The sequence below is a fragment of the Neospora caninum genome, chromosome XI (assembly GCF_000208865.1).
Source record: "Neospora caninum Liverpool complete genome, chromosome XI".
Lineage (NCBI taxonomy): Eukaryota > Apicomplexa > Conoidasida > Eucoccidiorida > Sarcocystidae > Neospora > Neospora caninum.
This window is the reverse complement of record NC_018397.1, coordinates 278507-291796: the sequence shown is the minus strand read 5'-3', so window position 1 is coordinate 291796 and position 13290 is coordinate 278507. Positions and strand designations below refer to the sequence as shown.

Below are 13290 nucleotides of genomic sequence, written 5' to 3'. Positions count from 1 at the left end.
CGTTCAATGCAGACGATCGCCCTTCGCTGGGCTTAGCTCCTGCAAATTCTATTCTCTCGTTTAGTCTCGCACCTTAGAAAAAAAGAGAAAGAACTTTTCCTCTTACAGAAAAACGTGGAAAAGAATTGCTACAGAACTCCACGTCATTTTTCTGAAAATCAATCGAATGTAGCGCATGCAGGCGTATAAAAATCTCGTTTATTTTTCGCCACACATGCACAATCTCCCGACGGAACCTGCGGTCGATTGTTCTAGGGAAGGAAAACTGCCTTTGTTTCTCCGTTTCTTCTCTGTTCCGCCCAATTGCCGTCTTGTCTTTTCCACCATCTAAAAAGAATAAACTCTCTTCAGGCACACGGAGAACAAGAACCTCCTTTCTCTCTGCTCTACTGCTGCGTGTTTCGTCCACTGTTCTTTGTTACACACGAACAGGCCTCCTTTTGCCATCCTGCTCAACAGTAAATTTCTTTTGCTCCCTTCCATCTTCATTCCTCTTTCCTCTTTTCTCCCTTTTTTTCGTTCGCTCGCTCTGAGCCTCTCAGTCCACTTCTTTTCTCTTCCGAACCGCATTTTCTCCTCTTTTCTCGATGGCGGCTTCTCCAGTCTCGACCGTCTCCTCTCCGCTCTCTCGTCTCTTGCAGACGCGCCATCTTCTCTCTGCGAAACTCCCGCGACTGGTGCAGCCCCGCGTGTCGCTTCCCTGTCCCTCTTCTGCCGCTCTCTCCCTCTCCGCCGCTCCCTCGCCGCTGTCTCCACTTGGTCGGTCTGCTCTGGCGCCTGGCCTCCCCTATTTTCCACTCTGTCGGCTGAGAAAAAACGCCTCGACAAGTGCGCCCCCACCTGCCGAGCCTCTCCATTTTCGGCGAGTTGGCGGGGCAGACAGAAGATTTTATGGAGGATCGTCTGCTGGTTTCCTCGGAAAGACTCGCCCCGCGCGCTTCTCCCCTTCCCACGCAAGGCACTTTGCAACTGTGGGCGTCGGCGACATTCGCCAGGGGCATATTGTCGTCATTGATGGTAAGCAGACGCGAGACACACAAGAGACGACTGTAGGGGAGGTTCCCTACTACGGCGCTCGTCTCCACGTGCTCTTCAAGACCGGTGACTTGCCTGCCTCTCGACTCGCCCTACTCTCTGTCTGTCGTCGCGTGTCTTTTCGCCAATATCGGAAAGCCTAGATTCCGAGGCGTCTCCCTTACTGCTGCTCTTCCGTCTTCTTATGTCGACACGCCGTTGATACTTCTTCACATTCGCCTCTACCTCATTATCCGCGTGCAGATGCATATGCATGGATATATATATATATATATATATATATATATCTGGTTACGTAGATCTGTGTTTAATGATCAATCCGTTTCTGTGGCTCAGAGCTGTTTACATTAATACGTATGCTTTTCTTCATCTCTGTATTTCTTCTGGCGTCGGCTTGTCTCTCTCGGTGTCTCTTTCCATTTTTGTGTGTGCTTTTAAACGACTCTTTATCTCGGCGCCTTTCGGAGTTTTTGATGTTTCCTCATTCGCCTCTCTTTTTTTCGGAAAAAAACGCCTTCAGGCAAAACGGTGGAAGTCACCGAGTGGCGGCAAATCAAGTCGGGCCGAGGCGCTGCGTCCATTGGGGTGAGAGAGAAGGAGAGAGAAGAAGAGTGAAGAAGAGGAGAGAAGGAGAGAGAAGAAGAGAAAAAGAGAAGAGACTGAGCGTGATGAAGCGAAGGGATGAAGTGAGAAGAAGAGAAGAGAAACGAGAAGACAACGAAGCTGCGAAGAAGAGGAGCAATGGGACCAGAGAGTCGACTAAGAAAAGCAAAACGAAAAGCGAAGGAAGGCGGAGGCGCTGAACGTGAGCAAGGGGAAGGAAACCGGACACGACACAAACAGAGGAGAAAACACCCGACGCCGTCCAGGCTGTAGAAGAGATCTCTTCGGGAACTGGCGTGTCTGTGCCCAGCAGTGACGGGAAGTGTTCTCTCACGCCGGAGTGAGGGAATGCTGGGCGTAGAATGCACGTTCGTAGAGGACCGAGCCTTTGTTGTCAAAAGGAAAGGCGTCCCCGGCACTCAGCGTCGCGTGGCGCTTTCTGACGCATTGGCATCTGTGTGAATTCGTTTTGCGCGCGTGTCCAGATTGCCTACATCGACCTCGCAACTTTCAAAGCCGGTGAAGCGAACTTTTCTGTGAACAAAAAACTGGAAGGTGAGCCCTTCGGTAATGGGCTGTTGTCTCCGGCAACCTTGTCGCCCCGAAACGCTCTCTGTCTCTCGACTCTCGGTCTCCTCGCTCGCTGTTTGTCGACTCGCTCACCTCACTCTCCCTCTCTCTCTCTTCCCTCTCTTCCATTTTTCTCTCTCTGTGCACCTCTCCGAAATGTGCGCGGATTCCGTAATTTTCTTTTCTTCGCGACTCGGTGAGATCGGGGCGCTGGAGAACAAGCGGAGGTCGGTAGCCCAGCTGTCTCGACGCTTTCCATCTTTTTTGTTTTTGGCGTCCAGTGATTCAGCCGGAGAAAAAGACCTTCCAGGTGATGTATGTCGACGAAGAGAACGACACGGTCGTTTTGGCGGATGAGAATTTCGACGAGGTCAGCACGCATGCAGCGCTCCGTCGCCGCCTCCTGCCCCCGAGGCGCAGCCGCAACGACGTAGACAGCAAGGGACATAAACACGCGCGAGACCAATCCGCCTCACTCTGAGACAGAAGACACGCAGCTCTATCGACTCGAAAGACACGTGCATAACTGCGGCTTTAGCTTCCGAGCTGTCTGTCGGCCACGTTCGGCGGTTTTCTTTCCCTCGCTCCCCCCTGTGTCTTGTCGATGATGAGCCACGGCCTTGCGCGTTTTCCGCTCTTTCGAATCTGTCGAAGCTTTGACATCCCAGAACGCAACGAGACAGATGTCGGATCACTCCGAGTGAAAAAGGATAGTCTCCCTGCTCTGCTTTGCGTCTGTGCAGGTGGAATTTCCCCTCAAGCTGTTTGGAGGCTCGTCGGTGGTTCCATTCCTGAAACGTACGCAGAACAAGGCACAACTGGCCGCCACACAGGAATACCCAACCTCCATGTTTCTGCACACCCTCAGGCATCTACCATTCAAGGACATATGTAATGCACATAAAGGCACACATACACGCATGAGCAAGTAATTTGCATGCCCAAAGGCGTGTGTATGCGCTGACATACAAATATATATATATATATATATATTTATCTGTTTCTGTGCTTGGTGGCAAACGCTTCCCTGTCTTTCTCTTGCCTCTGCGTTAGGGAGATCGGGCGTTAATCATGAACGCATATCCACAGGTGTCCATCGAACTGTATACACATCAAATATCTAAATATACATCTATGAGTTTGAGTAGGTATTGAATGTCGTCAAGCGTGTAGGTGCGTGGGCATGTCGGCGTTGTTCATGCTTCTTTCTGTTTCGTGTCTACCTTTTGTCAGCGGAATTGAAAGTTGTCGCTTCGCTCCACGACGGTTCGCCAATCAAAATTTCTCTTCCACCTGCGGTCGTCCAGCAACTAAAGTGAGGGCGGACACTCGAACTCGTTTCTCGTTGACGGGTGTGCATCTGCTCTCACGTAGAGACATATCCGTGCGCAAACAGAAATAACATGCACCTTGATAGATACCTGCACTTAAATCTGTGTACACGCATAGATGCGTACAGACAGACATGCATATACATATAATACATTTATATATATATATATATATATATATATATATGTAGACGCGCGTTATATACATGGGGGAATAGTAGGAGGTGAGGTTTCTTTTTACAACGTTTTTGGTTTTTTCCGGGATAGTCCGCTACCTGTCTTGTTCATCTGCGGCGCGGAGAGTCCGTGGTGGCCGCTGTTTCCCGTTTTCTTTCTGCTCAGATCCCGAGTCTGCATGCGCAGGTGTCGGTCGCCTGTCGTTCTGTAGTACTTCTGCTTCGACGCCACTCTGTTCGACCTGTCTGTCGCTTTTGTGTGTGTTTGCAGATCCAGGAAATGAAGGAAGCATAGGGAGTCGTCGCTTCTTTCTCTTCTCTCCGCTTCTTCTCAACTGCTGCCGTATATGCCTCATCGTCTACACTTCCTGTATCTGTGCATAGGTATATCTGCGCATACAGATCTTGAGAAATACTACATGTATGATGCGGCTATCGATACAACGTGCCGTGTAGATATCCGCAACGAACTGTCTATAGGAAGATGTGCGTAGCTATGTAGTCCCACATAGGCGTCGTGAACCCGACCGGAAATATGCCTGTCTAAAATTGTGTGTCTGTGCCCTTTATCGGGGGGAGAACGCCGCAACTGTTCGACTCTTTCAGTCGATGGCACCGGTGCTTTCACTCCGTTGCTCCTCGGCTCACGGAAGAGCCACCAGAAAGATATTCGAGTTTTTTCTCGGAATAAAGCGACGAGATTCCTTCAGTCTCTATCGCGGCGACTTTCGCATTTGCGGACTCTAACTCTCCCTCTTGTGGTAGTGCCTTTCGTCTGCGTAAATAGACGCTTCGGGGCCCTCTTTCCTCTCTCCTTCGCGTCTGACTTCGTTTCGCAGTTCTGCGTCATTTCAGCGCCTCTGCACATCTGCTTCGGCGTCGTGTCACCCCGTGATTTTCCCGCCGCTTGCCTTTTTTTGTTGAAACACTTCCTCCTCCTCGTCGTTTCACCCTCGCTTCTCTGCTCTGTGTGCCTCTCCCCGGCACAAAATCCTGCGTGACTGCCTTTTCAATAGAGAACAGCACAGTAGGGATCTCACCGACACACAAATCCGGCGGTCACAGACGCACCTGCCATCCTATTCTACCCGAAAAAATCAGGGCCAACGCTCCTTGCCTCTCCAGCCTGGAGAAACATGCAGTCACGTACATGCGTAACTGTGTGCACAGCTGTACATATGCGTTTGCAACTACGCCGACGTCGATACATACGTTATCGATACATATTTATCTCTCCCGCTCACACGATTGCTGACTGCTGTATACAGACACGTCTATCGCTATTTATTTGCCGAGGAAGGAGACACTTCCGAAAGAGGGTGATTCCCTCGCCATTTCGTGTATGCGGAAAAGCGGGAGTTCCACCTTGCAAGCGAACGTCGCAAACACCAGGTGTACATACACCCACTCCGCGAAAGAACACACAGCGAACTGAATACGCGAAAAAATATGCGTGAGCAGGAAGTATACGTGGCACCTCATCAAGCTCTCTTTTCCTTGCCAACGTTCAAAAGCGTCTCCTCGGAATCGATTTTGACACGGGCGCACGCTGCTGCACAGGCGCCGGGCGCGTCAGAGCTCCTGGCGGCCGACGAGTCTCGCGCGTGGAGTCGTGCCTGGGAGGACCGCCAGGAAAAGTGACCCGGAGAAGCTTCCAAGAAACGGTACGGACCAGAAACACCGACGCCGAGGAAGAATGCGCACAGTTCCGGCTGGGGAAAGGAGCGATCCGATGCAAGGGCGCAGAAAAGCGAATCACGGGAGACACCGTGCAAGAACACACAAGTCCAGCGCTGCTGCACTCGCTTAACAGCGGAACCTGCAACAGCGATGTGCATGCATGTCGACCAAGTCCCTGGACCAGCCCCGAAGGGACCTTGAGGAAAACGAGTAGAAAGAGGAGATTTGACTGAGACATATCGGAGAACAGAGAGCGACGATCCGCAAGCGCTAGGGAAGATATCCGTGGAAAGCCGCGTCAGAGGACCTCACGGCTCTTCACCAAGACCTGCCTTTTTCCTCTCCTGGCGCATGCAGCCGAGTCAAATCGCGCAATGCCGCTGCAGACGGCTTCTGTTTCTGCTGTAAATGCCCCGTTTTCGCCACGGCGCCGCCGTAAGCCGAAGAAAGGCCTCTCTCCCGGAAGATTGGCGCCGCGGTAGCCGGTTCAGAGGGACAGTACAGAGGCGAATGAACGCTACAGAATCCACGAGGGGTATCGCCGATTTGTTGCCGGGGATTCCTCGTGAGTCGGCATCGGGAGTCGAGTTGTGCAACGAGGAGCAGAAACGAGGATTGTGGACACACCGATGGATAGATTGCACATCTCTTCTAGTGATAATTGATGCAGGCTTTCCAATACCTACATGTGGATGTGAGTCCTGTAGTGGCAGGCGCAGATGTGAGGCTTTACCTTGTTTTCTTTGATTCCGCGCCGCGACTGTCCTGGGGTCTTGAGGAGTCCTGAGAAACATAGAAAAAGACACAGAGAAAGAAGGGCGCAATGGATTCTCTCCGACGACCGTCACGTCCCTCCTCGCGACTAGGAACGGCAGGAGCGAAACAAGGCATTATTGCTACATAAAAAAGGGTCTTCACCACCACCCCTTCGTGCGTCCACTTTTTTTTGTGTTCCTCTCGTTTCATCTTTGGCCCCCCTCTCCGTTGATGGCGCCGCGTTCGGCTTCTACCCTTTCTTCTTCAGCGTTCTTTTCTCGACTTCCTGCTGCGTCGGCAAGGCAGGAAGCTGGCCATGTGAAAAGTCCTGACTTGTGTTTGCCCACGAGTGCCGGTCGAATCTCGAATGAACAGCCTCAGGGGGCGCGCGATGGGCCTCTCGCACACAGAACGTGTCTACTTTCCGCTGGTCTTCCTCTTCTTCATCTTCCCCTTGTCCCCGCTCCGACTGGCTCTGTTCGCTCTGTCTCTCCGCCGCGGGCTCCTTCTTCTCTGCTTGGTGGGTCTCGCCTACCCCGGTAAGAAGAGGTGGGGTAAAGACTAACAGAGGAGCAGTTTTTCCCGTCTGCGTCATGGCGTCGATACCCATTCGCCTCTGGAAGGGAAAAGGCCTGTCTTCGGTTCCACCCTCTTCGTCTCCGGTCATCTGTCTACCCTCGAGATCTCTCCCGCGAGACTGCTCCAGAGCCAGGACGTTTCAGGGCGAAGCCAAGGCCCTGGCAAGCGAGGTGCTCTTCGCTGTCCCTCCTGTTCCGCGTGACGGCAGGCAGCCGCCAGCGTCGTCTCTTGCTCGGCTGCCGCCTGTGTGCCGGAGCCGAGCTCTTTTTCCCAGTGCCGATGGGAGGGGCAGAGTGGACACATCGGAGAGAGGGACAGCCGCAGGCGAGAGAGAAGACGGGAGAGGGAAGGGCGGGAACGAGACTGGGAAAGGGGAAGGTCAAACCGCGCAAGTTCCGGGACGCCGCTGGGCCACCGTCGGCGACAGGGACAGCCCCAGGTGTGCCGCGAACACCCACTTGAGCTGGCCAACCCGTCTCCCTCATCCGCTGAAAGACAGGGCCCGAAAAATATCCTCAGCCAGGCTGGGCGAAGCCAGACGCGTGCCTCTCGAAAGACGCAGGTACTTCTCCGTCGCGCTCCGCCGCTGTCACAGCTCGACAGAGAGAGACATCGTTTTTTCCATCTTTCCGCGGAAGTCTCCAGAGTCCGCCGGAGACGCTGGAGATGCCTCGGAGCACAAGGCAGAGAGGGAGCGCAGCCTCTGGGAGGGGCGACGAGTGCAAGAGAGAGGGGTGAAGCAGAAAGCGGGTGGATGGAGAACTCCGGAGAGATGTGGGTCTCTGGGAGAGCGGCGGCGTGGGAGCGGCTCACGTGCGCTAGGGGAGGGACTGAAGAAGCCGACAGACGTTTCAGGTTCACCGGAGAGAGGAGAAAGAGAGGACAAAGGGAGACAAGATGGGATTTTGTGTGATGGAGGGGAAGCGGTGAAGGACGTGAAAGACGCAGAGGGAGATGCTGACACACTTGCGTGGACGCAAGAGCAGGATGAAATGAAAAGGCAGCTCGAGAAGCTTCTGTCGACGCCCAAGCACGTGGCGCTGTGGCTGAACGCCTTGGCTGGTCAGCTGGAGCGCATGCAACGGAGACAGAATCAGCCGCCGAACAGACGGGAGACGCTTGCCGAAGAAAAGACTCAAGGGGGACTCTGGCAACTCATTGTCGACGCAGCGGCAACCGCCAGAGCGACCTGTGACAAAACACACGGGGGTACCAGACCAGAGGTGACTGACCTACTGCGTCACGGGACAGATCGCCCACGCAGTCACTGTACGTCCGAAGGACGTCTATCCACGTCGACGATTTCCTCTTCTGCGCCGTCGCCTTCGTCGTCTTCTGCTTCTTCCTGTTCTGTTCTGTCTTCTTCTCACTCGTCTTCTTCTCGCTCGTCTTCTTGTCACTCGTCTGCGTCTTCGGTCTCGTTGTCTTCCGCTTCTGCTCGTCGCACGGCCTGTTTCTGGACTTGGGCCGCTGAGCTGCTTTGCCGGCGTCAGCGTGCAGAAGGTGAGGGAGGCACCCGCCGGCCAGACACCGAGCAGTCCGTGCGGGGCTCATATTCCTCTTCTCTCTCAGTCTCCTGCCCCGCGTCTTCTTCTCTCCTCCCTCACTCTCCGTCGTCTGTTCCGTCTCTTTCTGCTTCCTCTTCTGGTTCTCGTCCGTGCGCTTCTCCCCTCCCTTCCGCGCTTTCCTCCTGCACGTCCCCACCCTCGAGCACCCCTTCGATTCGTGGACTGGCGATGGCGGCCAATGCGTGCGTTCGCTTGCATAAATTGGGGCGGGAACATCCTCATGTCGTTGCATCTCTCTCATCGTGTCCACCTCCATGCGACGCTGTTCCCGCCGATGCACTCACAGCGAACGCCGGAGGGAATCGGCCTGTCCGTCTTGCTTCGTCGGCGGTTTCGCTTCCCGAAGAGGAAACGCAAGAGGAACGAGACGCGCGGCCCACCAAAGATAAGGCCGCTTCGCGTCAGCGTGCTGTCGCGCTGCGGGCCTCCGCCGCGCCGGCTCTGCCTTCCCTTCGCGACCTCCGCGAGTGTCTCCTCACGCTTCTTCTGTCGATCCAAAACTGGGAAGAAGCCGCCCAAGGAATGAATGAGCAAGACGCGTCTCTCTTGGTGCATGCATGCGCAACAGCGGACCTCTTCTTTCCTCCGCTTTTCTCGGCACTGTCTACGCGCCTCTCGCCGCCTACGCGCGGAACTCCGGAGACACGGCACCACACTCCAGCGGAAAAGAGCGACACGAGACAAGAGCTACCAAACGGCAGAGACCGGCAGAACGGTAACTTGGTGGGTGTGCCTCATCCCGCCGATCTCTCATCTCTCACTCTGGCGACAGACGCGCCTCCATCTGCATCTCAGGGTGGCGTCCCAGGCTCGCCGGGCGGCCCTCCACGAAGTCGCCCTGTCGCGTCTCTTCCATCTGTGTCTTCGCGCCCATCGTCTCCCTGTGGTGAGCCGGCGGCCGTGCGGTCGCCTCTCTCCCCGCCGGCTGCTTCCCTCTCTCCACAGTTTGTCTCCCCGCCTCCATCTCAATTGCTTCTCTCGCTTCCCCTTCCTCCCCTCTTGCCGCGTTCCGCCTCTTCCTCTCTGCCCCTCTCTGGTGCTGCCAATACCGCGCGAACTGCTCTTCCGCGCCGCTCCGCAATCTCACAGGCAGACCATCCCCAGGAGTCCTCAGGGACTGCAGATCAAGCACCCCTTCGCGCAACAGAAACAGCGAGGGAGCTCACAGAGCACAGAGAATCCGATGGCGACTTTCTCGCTTCGTTCTCGCCCCAGGGCCTCAGTCTCCTCCTTCACGGCTTCGCCGCTCTCCGCGTCTCTCTGTCGCCCGCGCTGGCTGCCCGTCTCGCGCGCTCTGTCCTCGCCACACTGCATGCAACCAGTCAGGCTGAGGCAGTCGAAAGTCTGCACAGGCGCGAACGTGAGAAGCCGGAAGACGCGAGAAGCTCAGAAGGTGGCGCACGTGGCAGACGAAACGCTTGGCAGGGCCGCGGGGCGCAGAACGCCGAAGAAAAACGGACGGGGGCGCCAGTGCTGGCCGGAGACGGGACGTGTTTCCACGAGCACCGCGTGAGCAACGCGAGAAAGAGAGCGGAAGAGAGCACAGCTGCCGACGCAGGAGAGTCGGACAGTGGAGGCCGGCGAGGGGAGTTGCAAGGAGGTCGCGGCGAGTCCGAGGCGTCGAGCGGGGCGAGAAGGCCACGGCAGGACACGAAGGACGAAGGGAAGAGAGGCGGGCCATCAGGTGTATGTACACCCAAACAGGCAGTCCGGCTGGTGTATTCCCTTTGCGAGCTTCCGGATGTGCCTCGACCTCTTGCAAAACAGGCGGCCGTGCTTCTCTCCCAAGGGAGGCTGAGAACAAACCCAGAGGCCTTCTCCATTCAAGGCAGATTGCTGGCACTTCGATGTTTCCTTAGTTTCGACGTCCGCGAACCAGAAGGCATGCATGTGAGTTCAGAACCAGAGTTTGGGTTTGTCCGTCTTCACAGCGAGACACTCAAACGCCCCGCAAACAACTCAAGCTTGCAAGCTGCATTCGTCACACGTTACATATATTTTCCGTTTACGACGCGTGTGCGTACGAGGCGTGTCTCTACACACGTTTGCATGCGTGTGTGCAGATGGTGAACGTTCGTAACGAACTGACGTTCCTGTTTTGCCGGTTTCTCGGTCACTTGTGCAGGCCATTTTCTTCTCTCTCCTCCGCGCCCCTCGTCCCTCGGGTCCCCCGTCTGTTTCTCTCTCTTCCTCGGCTTCCTCTTGCTCGAGATCCTCCGGTCCGACCACTTTCTCTGAGCAGCACTTTGCTTTGCTTCTTCATCTCTTCGCGACGGCGCAAGCGACTGGCGTCTTGGCGTTTGATTCGTCTCCAACCAGAACGCGTTCCCTCGTCAGTCACCCGGAACGTCACTGCAGAGGGGAGAAACCTCCCGTTCAGGCTGGCGATCATTGTGCCCAGGAGCCGGCGGCTCCAGCTCCAGCTTCACCAGCAGACGACAGACCCCTCGCGTGCCTCTCGCGTCCGTTTTCCCTTTTTTCTCTTCTTCCCCATTTTCTGCAGAACCACCTTGCGCACTTCCTGGCTGTCGCTACGCCGCAGGGTCTCGCCAACGTCTTCTCAGCAGTCGCCAAGCTGGACGTCGGCAGAACTGTTCTTCATGCAAACAGCCCTCTGGAGTCGCTCTCTGCCGCCAGCGCTCATCCGTATACTGGGGGAGCTCGCGGCGATTCGCGCTACGCGGACGTCTGGCTTGCAGCAAGTTGCTCTCGTCTCCTTGTATCTCAAGTAGGAACCGGAACCTGAGAAGGAAGCAAAACGGACACTGGCTGAAGGCTGAGAGACACAGAGGGCGCAAGGAACGACGGACACGTGGAACTGGGTGTACGGGCAGCTGTACGAATGCGCAAATGCATACATATGTGGGCGCATGTTCACAAATAACATGCAGATAGAGATAAATGGCCATGTGTGTGTTCAGGAACGAGAAGATGTGTGAGCAAGAAGTGCAGTGTCTTACTGTGGCTTCAGACGAATGTCAGCGAAGTCGCTGGATTCCAGCGCGAAAACAAAGGAGCTGCACGGCACACACAGATCTGAGCCTGACATGCGATGCTTGGAATAGATAGGCGAACCTTCCATTTCGCCGAGTGTTTGAGAGGGAGGGGGCCCGGTCGTGGACCACTCGAGGGTCGTGGCCTGCTGCAGCCGGCCGTATCGTTTCTCGGCTTACGCAGCTTCGTCTCTCTCCAAAGGTGCTTCAGATCGCACTGCCGTCTCGTGTTTTGCTTGTTCTCAGCGAACGGAGCCTCGCCACGTGATTGCTTGCTGTTTCGCGGCGGCTGCCTCGTTCGCCGGAACTCCACACTGGCATGCTGGGTTGCTCTTCCACGCTTTCCACATTCCCCTCGCCGGTACACCGGGGAGAGGGCGTGAAGCCTACGAAGGAGAATCGCCGGCGGAGTCTCCTGCTGTGTCCCGAAAATGTGTTTCACCCGACCGCGGAACTCCAGACGCCACATGGACAGCAAGACTCGGCCAACATTCACTGTTCAGCCTTCTCACTTCTCACTCCGAAACGCCCACCCGTAGCTCCATTCGAACGGGCACTTTCCCTTCGTCTGCGATTCCTACCAGCCAGGCACTGGCGCCACAACTTTTGAAGGCTGACACCACGCATTCAGAGGCTTTCGTGTCCCGTGAACAGAGCCCATCCACACTTCTGGGCGATGCGGAATGTCGGATTAGGCGTGCCTCCAGCAAGAGAGCGGAGGGAGAAGATAAGCAGAAACGCGGAGGAAGTGGGAAACAGGGTGGTCCGCCATTGCAGGAGCGCCGCCGAGACCCTGTGTTTGCTACCGACAGATCGACGCCTGCTTTAGGGTTAGTGACGCCAGAGACGATGGATGAACCGGCGACGGTACAGTCACTGAGTGCGTGCGGTGTGACTGTACAAACTGTGTCACAGCTTCAGGCTGTACTTCTCCACCTGGCCTTCGAGTTCGGCGATTCAGGAGGACTCTCGTCTCTCCACTCACGCGTCCTGCGCGCGGCTATTTCCCTCCTGGATTGTTTTCTCCACGCTTCCCTCCCTTACGCTCACCTCAGGGAAGAGGCATTGCATCAAACGAAGACAGGCAGTTCCTTTCTGGAGAGTCCCGGCGGCACAACCACAGACCTAGAGCGATCTTGGGGAGAACATGCGAGGGCTTCCTTGCCTGCTCACGAGAGGGAAATCTGTGGAGCGCAGACTTCTTCGTTTGCTTCGTGCGAGAGAGTCAAGGGTTTGTGTCCGCAGCCACTCTTGCAGGACGTCTTTCGCCCCCCCATAATGGAATCTGAAGCCAAGGGACGGCAGTCGGATTTGAGAGGAAACTCCAACGGCCGCAGCGGGAACGAGGGTGCGATTCCCTTCGATCCTCATTATGAGGGTTTTGCCAATCGGGTCAAGTCATCTCGATTACACTGCGAGGTACTAGACGCGTTGCGTGGCGTTGTAAGGGTGCGGCGAAACTCTGCAAGCTACGGAGGCGTGCTGAACCACTCGCAGAATCTTGGTCCGTGTCTGCTTGTGTCCGAGGCACTGATCCCGCCCTATGTAGTAGACATAGCGGTCCACCCTGTGAGCCGTTACCGTGGCAGCTCTGAGCTGTGACAAACGGAGAATGTGCGGGGTCTAAGTCGGTTTTCGCTCGTATTCTCGTCAGGAAAGAATCTGTCGCTCCTGCTCCGCTATCTCCTTTCTGCTCGACACCGTATGCTGGGCTGTTCAACGATTCAGCCGTACTGGCGTCCGAAGCAAAACGCATGCACACTTGATCCCCCCGACGAAACACCGCGTTTGCTGTCTCTTTCCGTCTCCCTCCACTCGGGTTTTTTCGGTCAACTTCCCTCCCTTCATTCGCTTTGTCTGGACGAAAACTCCGGAGTCAAACCTAGGCGTACGAGATACACGCATGCAGAGCGCCCCGGGTGTTCATTCGGACTCCGACAGTAGGACACAGCCCCATTTTCTACGTTCCTACGCACAGCGGTGTGCCAATGGAGACAAA

General features: G+C 55.6%; 2 protein-coding genes across 2 annotated transcripts; both read left to right on the top strand.

The window, feature by feature from the left end:
- Positions 1-587: 587 nt before the first annotated feature.
- On the top strand, positions 588-3999 carry NCLIV_053460 (conserved hypothetical protein; the record flags this gene model as incomplete). Its single annotated transcript, XM_003884899.1, has 7 exons — positions 588-1017; positions 1556-1620; positions 2124-2193; positions 2490-2578; positions 2952-3006; positions 3442-3523; positions 3987-3999. 7 exons carry the CDS (start codon positions 588-590, stop codon positions 3997-3999), a joined length of 804 nt encoding a protein of 267 aa, XP_003884948.1.
- Positions 4000-6744: 2745 nt separating this feature from the next.
- On the top strand, positions 6745-12893 carry NCLIV_053450 (putative sodium:solute symporter family domain-containing protein; the record flags this gene model as incomplete). The annotated part of the gene is made up of 3 exons (XM_003884898.1): positions 6745-10188; positions 10802-11026; positions 11538-12893. The coding sequence occupies 3 exons, from the start codon at positions 6745-6747 to the stop codon at positions 12891-12893; spliced, it is 5025 nt and encodes a 1674-aa protein (XP_003884947.1).
- Positions 12894-13290: the final 397 nt, after the last annotated feature.